The 11,445-nt window shown below is 37.8% G+C and overlaps 1 protein-coding gene across 1 annotated transcript; it reads right to left on the bottom strand.

The window, feature by feature from the left end:
* Positions 1 to 1,498: 1,498 nt before the first annotated feature.
* Positions 1,499 to 11,385, bottom strand: si:ch211-207e14.4 (interleukin-17 receptor D). The gene is made up of 12 exons (XM_020922443.2): positions 11,145 to 11,385; positions 8,679 to 8,763; positions 8,078 to 8,236; positions 6,242 to 6,360; positions 4,723 to 4,846; positions 4,011 to 4,049; positions 3,522 to 3,676; positions 3,373 to 3,447; positions 3,253 to 3,307; positions 3,038 to 3,181; positions 2,781 to 2,956; positions 1,499 to 2,715 (listed from the first exon to the last, which is right to left on the bottom strand). Exons 1-12 carry the CDS (start codon positions 11,253 to 11,255, stop codon positions 2,185 to 2,187), a joined length of 1,773 nt encoding a protein of 590 aa, XP_020778102.1. The 5' UTR covers positions 11,256 to 11,385; the 3' UTR covers positions 1,499 to 2,184.
* Between the last annotated feature and the right edge of the window lie 60 nt (positions 11,386 to 11,445).

The following is an 11,445-nucleotide window of genomic DNA, read 5'->3' as shown; positions in this document are numbered from 1 at the left end:
TATATATATATATATATATATATATATATTATATATATATAGTAATGCGTTGATTTTTGCTGTAACGCAGTAATGTAAGGCATTACAGGGGGAAAAATTGTAATATTTTACTCGGTACAAATGTGAGTAACGCGCGTTACAATGCTTTTTTAACCTGGATTGAAGTGGTGGGTTTTTCTTCATAGAAATTCGCTAAAATCACCGTGAAATCAGCAGCGGTGAGACGCCGGAGACGCGGCCGGATAGACCTTCAGTTAACCGCAGGCGAAAGGACCGACCCAGAACTCTACGCTGTTTAGACCTGGTTTAGACCTGGGTCACTTCTGGTTTAGACCTGGTTTAGACCTGGGTCACTTCTGGTTTAGACCTGGGTCACTTCTGGTTTAGACCTGGTTTACAGTCGTCCCTCGCTCTAACGCGATTCACTTTTCGCGGTCTCGCTGTTTCGCTGATTTTTAGAATTTTTTTTTTTTGTGCAATTTTGCATGCCTTTTGTTTTTAGTGTATGAACACGTATTGCGTTCCTCCCGCTGTGTCCTAATCGGCTAAGGGACTCCTGTCTCCTGAACAGTACAGTACAGAATATGTTCAGCTGCCAAATTTAAATAAATGTTCAATCTGTATCAGTGTGCTTCTGAAGTGCTGTATGTCTGCAAGTTTTCTCTCCGACAAAATCCACAACGTCGACGAAACGTTCTGCACCGACACAGTCTGCGCTCACACCCAAAAGACAGAGGACGATGCAAACCACATAAAGTTGGACTTCTGGACACGTTGAAGGAAGGTAGAAGTTACGCGCTGTAGCAGAGTTTTGCACCGGGTCTTGTACCCGCAAATAGTTGCTGAAATCAGGACCGTGAGCCCGCGTCCATAAAGCGCGATCGGGCGACAGCCGCTCTTACCTCCATGAGGTGCAGAGCAAAGCCGATCCTTTCTCCTGCGGTCTGCTTCGAGCCTGTCCTGACAGTGAGTCCTGTTTTAGTCCTAGTTCAGTTCTGGTTTAGTCCTCCTCTTCAGTCCTAGAATCAGTCTGAGGTTAGTCCTGTTATAGTCCTGGTTTAGTCCTGGTTCAGCTCTGGTTTAGTTCTGGTTTAGACGTTGTTTAGTCCTGGTTCAGTCCATATACGGCTCAAAAGTTCAGCTTTTTCGCAGTTATTTTGGTGAGAGTAACTTAAAGTAATGCAATAGTAATGTAATGCCTTACATTTTAAATGCAGTAATATTGTAATGTAACGAATTACTTTGAAATGACAGTAATAAGTAATAAATAACGCATTACAGTTTTAAAGTAACTTGCCCAACAGTGTATATACATATATACACACACACATATATACAGTCTATGGTTAGCACACACAGGCCATGTCAAGACCTTGTATGTACAGTATATATGACAATCAGACTTGGCCTATTAATATTAACACAATATTTTATCTGAGCATTCGTTTGACCAAACGACAAATGCCAAGTCCATTTCATGATACAACTTTCAAATGTAGACATTTAGATATTTATTTTTCAATTTAATTAAACAGTGCATATGAACAAACACAATGTGAACAAAAACAAAGGCATGTAATATTACACTCAGATTCGATAGAAGTACAAAATGCAATACACAAAACAATATTATACATGATCCAATAGACTGTCATCTAATGCTTTACTATTTTTTATTAGAAATATGTTTTTTGTTTGTTTGTTCCACTAGGACTGTTTCTAATATAAATAACCGAGAAGGTAATACAACTAATTTAGTCCATTCCTGTTTAATAATACAACTAATGATATTTGTTCTTCCAAACCTCATTTGCAAGATACCAACACATGCAGTAATAGGCTAGATCAATATATAGTATCTAGATGCATTCTTAAACTTTAAGGGTAATACTTCAAGGTACTTTATTAACTTTTATTCACATGACTTACATAATTTAACATAACATTTAACATAACTGACATGCAAATGATAAATACTTACTACATTCACTGTGTTTTTATATATAATCCTTCCTGTGAACCAGAGTGAGTGAGTATACTTCAAAGTGTAGTTGTCAGGGTATCTAGTCTGTACAAAAGTGTACAAAAGTTATATTTCTTTCACTTTATTGCAGGTATACATTCATGCACCCTAAAAGCACTGTGCCCTGGCAACTACCGAAAAAAGCTTAGAAATGGAAACATTTACTGTTGCACCATTCTTCTTGCCTTCATTACCTCTGCAGCCTCACAGATGGCGCTTTGTAAAGCTACCCCAGCAGGCAGTTTGGTGAAACCTTCCTCTGAAATGTGGCTGATCTTCAGGTAGCCCCCAGGCCGGTGCAGAGGCACTCCGTGCAGGTGAGAGAAGAGCAAAGGTAAGTCAGTGGTCAGAATGTAGTGAGACACAAGGCTCAGCTCTGTGGGAATGTCTGTCTCTTCTGAGTACTCAAAAATGGCAGCCATGTATTTGGACAGATCCTGTCCCCTAGCTTTAGCTCGGCCCACTTCAGCTCCGATCAGACCGATGGCTGCCTCTGCACAGGAGTTAGCAGTCTCCCAGCTGGACTCCTCCTCCTCCTCTGGGTTTTCTTTGAACTCTGAAGTCCCCAGTCTATGGCTCAGTCCAGGAGAACACACAACCAACACAAAGTCACAGTCCTGAATGTGACGGCTGTGCCAGGCCAAACTGCCCTCCTGTGCTACACTCAGGGAGTCCCACAGGTCCAGACAAACCTGCCAACAAATGCACTTTACTACAGTGAACCGGAATGAGCCCAGCATGAGGCGTGACTCCATACCTGTGTGGCCATGTGCTGTTGAATGAAGGAGCCTAACTTCATGACCGCCTTGATGTGAGCAGGTCCTTCAGAACTGCTGTAGCAGATGAGCAGCTTGGGAGCAGACGTTCTGGTCTTGGGCCATGATATCACTTCTTCTTGACTTTTACTCTCTTGATGCTCCTTCATGTCAAAATCTGGAAAAACAAACATGGAGTCATTTGGCTGTTCATTGCCTTAAAATAACATAAGATAAAAATTATGATGATTTTTTGCACCTGGTACAATGGGCAGTTTCAACAATTTCATCTTGGCTTTTGTCAAACTAAAAGCTGCCACTATGACTATGATTATAGCAGCAAGAGCCAGAGCCAATGGGAGGAGCAGAGCCACAGGGGAGGTGGAAAGTGCAGAGTCTGGTTCTATGAAGAAGAATATATCTGAGTCAGTCAAATGTAGCTGGACTCCAGTGCATAAAAAGACCTTCAAGTACCTTTAACTTGGATAGTAAATGTTTTCCTCACAGCGTCAATCTCGTCTGCTGCAATCTGCAGTACAAAACATGTCAAATAATGCTAATAATAATGCTAATAACAATAATAATGTGTTATACCTCACAAGTGTAGTTGGTTCCCTCTTGAAGGTCTTGGAGCTTGAATGTGTGGTGAGTTTTGTTGGTGCTCAGATTCTGTTTGTGACATTAGTGAGACATTTTAAATATGTTAGTCATCACAGTTGAAACATGCATGATAAAAGGCTCACCGGTGTGATATCCACTTTGTTTGCCTGTTTTTTTATTCCGTTTATATAACAAATGGAGAAGTAGGTCCTAATGTCCAGGCTCTCTGGGGCCAGGTTAAAGGTAACTGCAGCAGTCGTCCCATTCTGTTCAATGCTGATATGCTGAGGATACCAATCTACAATCGCAAAAATAATGTTAATAAAAATATCCACACATAATTTCATAAGTTTGCATAAAAGGGCATATGCCTGACAGGAGACAAAATTCACCAGGGAAACCAGAATACATAGATAGATAGATACTAGATAGATAGATACTAGATAGATAGATAGACAAATAGATTAAAAAAAATAAGTTTTCATCTGTATTTGACTATTGTAATTCCAATCTGCTGCTGAAATAGAGATATATACTGTAAAAGCACCCAAATTAAAGACATGCAGATTTATTATTGTTAATAAGCATAAAAAGGTAAAGAGTCAGTAAATTTAATTATAATATCCACTGACCTCTTTTGCACTTATCAAGCCCATTCTTCTCTGCACAAGCTGTAAATACATGACAGTATAAGCTGTGCAAGTTCATAGATAAATATGAACCTTGTAATGAACCAATAAAGCATTAGCCAACCAAAAAGGTGATATTCAGTACGTGTAGTGTTAGATCGAGTGGTGGACAAAGTACTCACTTTTATTACTTAAGTAAAAGTGCACACTCAAAAAAAGTAACACATGAAAAATCTACTCTAAAAGTGTTTTGCATAGTTTCTGTAATCTAATAAAGCTTCAACTGTAGTGATTTTGATTTTGCTCATCAGAAACAACTGAATTAATATATTTTTCCTACCTGAATTTATTCGTAGATTTATATTTTAGTCTGCTCAAACTATAAATGTATTAAAAATAAACCCTCAGCCTTTTCAGCAGGTTTCAAATGATATAAAATAAAAATAAAAATCAGTCCTGTGCAAAAATGTAGTGGAGAAGAAAGTACAGATACCTGCTCTCAAACGTAGTGAGGTAAAATGTACTCAAGTAAAGTACAGATACATAAATATTATACTTAAGTTCAGTACTTTACTACTTTTACTTTGTTATGTTCCACCAGTGGTTCAATTAGATCCATTACACACTTTATAGAGGCATCTGTATTCCCTGATTATAACATGGTAGGTTCAAAAGTGTTACTCGTCTAGTCTAATATAAAGCAGTCTGGTCTTACAGCGAGTGCAGAAGGTGGTACTGTGATAGAACCGGTCCCACTGCTCTGGTACAGGCAGGGCCATGACTGTAATTGCATACTGAGAGTCCAGGGGCAGGCCTCGGAAAGGGTCTGATTTGTAAACCTGAAAAACACAAGATAAGAGGTTCTGTCAGTCATGTTTACTATGTGATTAAAAAAAGGAAAAACTAACTAAAAAAAACTATATATGAGGTTTTTGGTGCTATGTACAGTCATTTTTTATTTATTTATTTTTTACTCTTATATTGTGTTGATTTGATTGGAAAGCACTTTGGTCACCTCGTAAATAAAGTTTGATTGGTAATAAAATTGGTACTGTGTCTAATTAATTTCCCTTGTGGATCAATAAACTTTGTCTAAGTTTAAGTGAAAATACATTACTGCAGTTTTTTCATGAGTACACAGCATGTAAAAAGTTGGATTATTTCAGAATAATACAATGGTATGAACCCTATTGACCTTTATTTAACCAGGATAGTAAAAAAAAAAAAAGAACAACAACAACTGCAGACTGTACAGAGCACTAAAAAGAAAATATATTTTCTCATCTCTCTTTTTTTTTTTTTTTTTTTTTTTACCACAAAGTCAACATGATTGATCCAGAAGAGAATTTATTTGGACAATATATTATAATCACAAAAGCAGCAAACATTTATGAATATAAACCTGATTCTTTGTTATTTCCCAGAAAGAGGGAGATAACAGAAACATAGCCCAGGGGCCTCGTTAATGGGCCTCCGTAAGCATAAAACGAGGTCAGAAATGTGCGTACGCAGCTTGTCACATCAAAGTTGGTATTTATATATGGGGGGGAGAACAAAAAAAAAAAACGTGATTGAGGAGCAGTGAGGGGTCATTTTGACTTAATTTTCGCAGAAAAAGACACAGAATCTAACACACTTTATTTGAGTATCGTAGTTTTACAAAGTGATGCGATCATTGGGGGGAATATGTGCGCGCGGCCGTACACGTTCATCCAAGTACACCAGAGCGTATTGGCACCATGGATCTACAGTTCTATGATTGAAACTAAACACATCCACGTATTCCCCATGCCCCCTCCGCACGCACACATGTCTTATATCCACGCAAACATACGCGTGCACGATGGTGCTCAAAGCTATATGAGAATGAAACAAGCTCGCGTGTGAATCACGCTCTTTACAGATGCTCCAAAACATCAGTCATGAGTCAGAGAAGCACAGTTCACTTGCCTGTGTCCTCTGCTACTGCGTCGGCTCATGTATAGGTAAATCTCATTCAGAACTCACTTTGCATTGTCCTTTTATGATGAATTGGAGGCGTTAAAGAGGCATGGCGTGAGGTGGGACCACGTGCGCAGGTTTGTGTTGCAGGTGTGCTGCGGAGGGTTGTATAAATCCCAATATTTTTTCACATACGTGTAATTTGCGCTTTGTCAGTACAAACTCTTTCAAGTTGATTTTGATGCCCTCTTTTATAATTGAAGCCCCAGTTCTTTTCGTTGTTCATGGTTTACCTTTTGAGCGTGTGATGCAGGGAGGGACAGGTTACTGTGAAAGAGGAAGAGCTGGCAGTAGACACTGGATCCTCCCAGGGCCTGCAGGGACACCTGAAAGCCTCGCAGGAAAGCAATGCCTGCAGAGAGCACATAAAAACACATTCTCCACTGACACACTCCACACATGCTGGATTTGTACCGCCAGTTTCAACCAAGCATTAGATCATCTTTGTTTTTGCTCTTTGTTTTTGTAGAAACTTTTTTTGACCTAAGACCAGAATGTTTAGTGAGCAGTCAAAAGTTTAGACTCACCCTCTAATTCAATGTTTTGTTTCTTTTTGCTTACTACTTTCTACTTTTTAGGTACATGCAAAGTAAAGGGTGGCTAATTTGAGGATTTGGTTATAATTTATTATTATTATTATTACTATTTTTGTAGGTATCTGTATGTATAATGAAGAAAGTAGTAAATATACACACACAAAAAAAAAAAAAACACTGAATGAGAGGGTGAGTCCAAATTTTTGCCTTTTGCCGGTGCTACATATCATATAACCATTAGATTAGATAATGAGACAATAGATTAGGTTAATATTGTTAAGCAATGTCTCCTTACTTTCTGAAAGTAACTTTAAAAAGTGACAAAAGACTCCACAATGAGTTTTTGTATATTTTTGTTATGAAAGATTCTCTTTATTACAACAACCAGACTATCTGTGTTCTTTTGTCAAATTTAAAAGTATTTTTGGCTGCAAAAGAAAAATAACATTACACTCCCACTCCCATGTTTGACTTTTGGTATGTTTTTTAAGAAGACTACTCCCATTCTCCTCACATGCTTTCCCTTGTGTCCAAACAACTGTATCTGAGTGTTGTCAGATCCAGTGTTGGTGACCTACAGCTGCTGTCCACATGGGGTTTGTATTACCTGTGGTGACAATACCTGTCACTGAGATCCTACATCTATTATCCCTGTTTGTGTCCAAGGAACAGTTGAACCAAACTAGCCATGATGAGGTCACACTTCACAATCCCGTAGACAGTATAAGGGGGGTCGAACGAGATACAATTTCCACAAGACGAAACAAGACACAAGATCAGATACGAGAACGAGACAAGGCGAGCTTTTGAAATTATTTATACTGAATAAATTGTGCAATCCAGTTCCCATGTTTGTTCTCAGTATTTTTATTTACTTCATTTATTATTACCTCCGCCAAGGAGGTTATGTTTTTGCCGGCGTTTGTCAGTTTGTTTGTTTGTTTGTTTGTTTGTCTGTTAGCAACATAACTCAAAAAGTTATGGACCGATTTTGATGAAATTTTCAGGATTTGTTTTAAATGTGAAAAGGAAGAACTGATTTCATTTTGGGGGTGATCCGGAAGAAATCCTGGATTCTGGATCACTTTGAAATTTTAGTTAACATTGTGGTAAATGGGGCCAAAAATTTTGTTTCTCAATATCTCGGTTAATTATTGACCAAACCCCATGAAATTTCACTCAGGGATGGACAATCAGATCCTCTTTCATATTCCAAATTGAAAGATACGAGACAAATATTTATGGAAAACACAATTAATATGAGGGGGACTGTAGTCCTTGGCGGAGGTCTGCGCTTTCTGAGTGCTTTTCTAGTTTCTGCTGTCATTGTAGGGCTGTTTTGGGGACTACACTTCTCAAAAAATGTTGCTCGCCAGTACTTTACTATTCTTCATCTAATCCAAACACAAAAACAAGATTATTTTTCTCATGTGCTCACAATCTTGTGGCAATTTTGTTTCGTGAGATTTTTGGCATGAGATCTTGCCCCATCCCTGTTGTATATGTATTATACAGTCTATGACAATCCCATACCATAGGGACTGGGAATCCAGGAGACGACCACAGAGTCCGAGCTGGGGTCTGGATCCTCCACTGTTTCTACAGTTACGTTGTTGGGTGCGTGGATGTAGTGACGGCAGATGTTTGGGTCTTCATTTCCCACCAGCTCAAAACATGGCCACGGAATGCAACCTGCAGACAAATACCTGTGTGATAATGCATTCACACTACAGTAACAAAGGCTCTGTTGTCAACAAATATGGAAGGAGCCCATTTCAATGCTTTACAGTGAGGGCTGTTTGTTTTGAAGGTTAGACTACATTCTATTCTTTTCTATATTGTTTCAAAATTTAGTTTGGGAGATATTCAAATTTAAACAAACAAAAACATAAGACAAAATATACATATACTATATAGTGGACAGTTCTACAAATTGCAGAGACAAAAGCTTCCCTGAATATTGATCAATTTTCACAGATATACAACAAAAGTCTTCTCTTGTCTTCTGTGTTTTCCTGCTCATTCCCATTTACGTCACAGTGATGGTTAATATTAAGAACACTTCTATTCACATTTAGGCTGTAAAGGAAAAACATCTAATCAAATGTGTATTCGCCCAAAAGGTTCCACTTACTTCCCAGTGTTTTTAGTGCTGTGGAGCCAAGGGCCTTTCGCACATCACCTGGGGTAATCCTGCAGTATTTACACTGGGGGTCCCCCTGAGGACACATTACAGAAACATTAACACAAGACTTAAAGTGACAGTGCATTAGGTGACTGTATTAAAACCATAATTCATGCCATTAAAAGCCTTCAAAGCAGGGTACCAGAGCTGCCCTTCAGGTTTCAGACTATATACTTAGCAGCAAAAAGCCAAGAGGAATGTGTGCCGCAGGCTGTGAAGGCATTGAGGGCGTCCAAGAGTTTTGGAGTTCACACAATAGTTAAGCTGTCAGAGGAGATAATGACCGTTAACATTTTAGCAGAATGTAAATACTCACTTGCACGCTATCTGTTCAGTCAGCATGTCAAATGCATGAGTGAATAAATTACTAGTAGAGCACATTTCAAATCAAAATAAATTACAGATACAAGTCCACTGTCACAGGTAAAACGATCTATTACTAGCTGGAATGAAATGTGGCTGGCTATAATATAAGTATGTATGTATGTGTGTGTGTGTATGTATATATGGGAGAGAGACCACCCACTGTGGAAGGTGAGAAGCACATTTTTATATATATATATATGTATATGTATATATATGTATATATGCGTGGAATTAGAAGTTTTGACTCGTTAAACAGACAAGCTTTTTTTTATTTATTTTTTTTATTTTAAGTGTATAAATGGTACAGGAAATTTTTGTTGTAAATATTGCAATGTTAAGTCAACTCCCATGACAGTAATGATTGAAAAAGAATTGAACAACCAAGTTCGAAATAAATGATTGATTTATAGTAGGGCTGGGACAACGAGCCCACCACAAAAATGTTATGCAGTGACTAAGCCTTGTTAGCACCTACCACCCTACTACTCTTGATTCTGCCTGGAACATATAATGGTTTATTTTATTTATTATATTTTAATACTTGGTTCAGTATTTGCCTGCATTTATGTTTGTAATGTAGAATCTGTGAATAATGTGGTATAATTGTCACTTATTTGTTCGCAATTTTGAGTTGACAATTTGAGATTTGTTATTCCATAAATTAACATCTTAAATAAATACGTATAAAAACATTTACTGGAAGTTTAATTTTGCATCTTATACATCTTTGCATCTTATAGACTGTATGTGTGTGTATTTTTTTTTTTTTTTTTTTTATCTGGTCTTATATGAGTGGAAAAAGTGTGTTGTAAATAGGTCTGTCACAATAATAAACTCTGAAGTGTGATATGTTGTTGAAGTACATATAGACAGTACACAATAATATTGAACCCAATGCATAAAGCAGAATCATCGCCCAAAAAGTGTTCTAAATTTACATTGTTAAAAAATATGAGCTGCCATAAATGTGAAACAGAATGCAGCACTTAAAAGGTTAAAATGAGAAGTTCATATTTCAACCTCCTACAGCTCAAATCTTGGAACAGAAAAATAACTAAATTATTCCCACTAAAACAAAAAAAATTCTCCACAATAAATACTGACCCGCCAAATTTATAATGGATATAGTAATTATCGTGACAGGCCTTGTTGTAAAGTTAGTAAGTCCGTCTTCGTAGTATATTGGTTCAAACAGATGGATTTCAAAGGTGCCCTATGTAACTTTTTGGTTCTGAGGTCCATCACCTGCTTGTTTCTATGAATGTTATTGCTTTGCCTAGGATGTTCCACAGTATGACATTAAATAGCTCTACCTTACATTTATTTAATTACAGGTGGTTTTATAGCTCAAAAATACCTAGAAAAACAGACCTGTAACCTGGTTTGGTTTCCATGAAAATAGAAAAGTTCAATGCCATACTGTGAAAATTCCAGACAAAGTAATAACATCTCCACGGAGACAAGCATTTGACGGACCCAGCACCAGAAAAGTTACCCAACGCACCTTTAACAACTCAAAGTGCCTATAGTATGATTTAAACTGAAACAAACAGAAAAGCAGGCTGGTTGAGATCGGATTACTCTTTGTACTGATGTTTAGAAAAATTTAAATATTTAACTATATGACCTACAAACTATAAATATAACAGATTTATTATAAAATGATTAATTAAAGGTGCATTGTGTAACTTTTCTGGTGGAGGGTTCGTCAAATGCTTTTCTCCAAAAAGACGTTATTGCGCTGTCTGTAATGTTTCACAGTATGGTGTTAAACCATTCTATCTCCATGGAGACCAAACCAGACCAAGTTAAAAGTCAGACCTGTGGAGAGGCGACCCCAAACATATTCAGAATGCCTGTTTTTCTCAGTATTTAGAGCTTTAAAACCACCTGTAACTGAATAAATGTCAAGCTGTTTAATGTCATACTGTGGAAAATTCCAAGCAGAACAATGACATATAATTTAAAACAAGCAACTGACGAACCCTCAACCAAAAAGTTACATAGTACACCTTTAAAATGGAAGAACAGTACAGCATAGTAGTGTACCTGGCGGAGACAGTCCAAGCTACAGTTCTGAGGAGTGAACACGTCTGCGTTGGCCCAAACGATCTTCACCACTGTCAGAAGCAGGTACAACACAAAAGCTCCCTTCCACATCTTGCTAAAAATATCAAAGCATTCTCGAAAAAAAAACTAGTAAACGACCATTTCCATAGACCGGTGCTGATGTGCAGACTGTGACAGCGCGATGCAAAGAGTAACAGAGACTGGGAGAGGAGTGGTGTCTTGAGGCTATGGGAGGTACAACCAAAAGAGGGCTGCTGCTAGACCAGTTCTCTCTTCTGAA

Source organism: Boleophthalmus pectinirostris, unplaced genomic scaffold, assembly GCF_026225935.1.
Source record: "Boleophthalmus pectinirostris isolate CB_2022bp ecotype Guang Dong unplaced genomic scaffold, ASM2622593v1 HiC_scaffold_8, whole genome shotgun sequence".
NCBI classification, from domain to species: domain Eukaryota; kingdom Metazoa; phylum Chordata; class Actinopteri; order Gobiiformes; family Gobiidae; genus Boleophthalmus; species Boleophthalmus pectinirostris.
This window is presented reverse-complemented; position numbering and strand designations above follow the sequence as displayed.

Bases quoted from the DNA above. Each gene is read 5' to 3' on its own strand.
- si:ch211-207e14.4 (XM_020922443.2), bottom strand. From the start codon at position 11,255: ATGTGGAAGGGAGCTTTTGTGTTGTACCTGCTTCTGACAGTGGTGAAG. The intron at 3,677-4,010 runs GTCAGTGGATAT...TTGCGATTGTAG, and splicing joins GCTTGATAAGTGCAAAAGAG to ATTGGTATCCTCAGCATATC. The intron at 3,308-3,372 runs GTATAACACATT...TTTGTACTGCAG, and splicing joins GAACCAACTACACTTGTGAG to ATTGCAGCAGACGAGATTGA.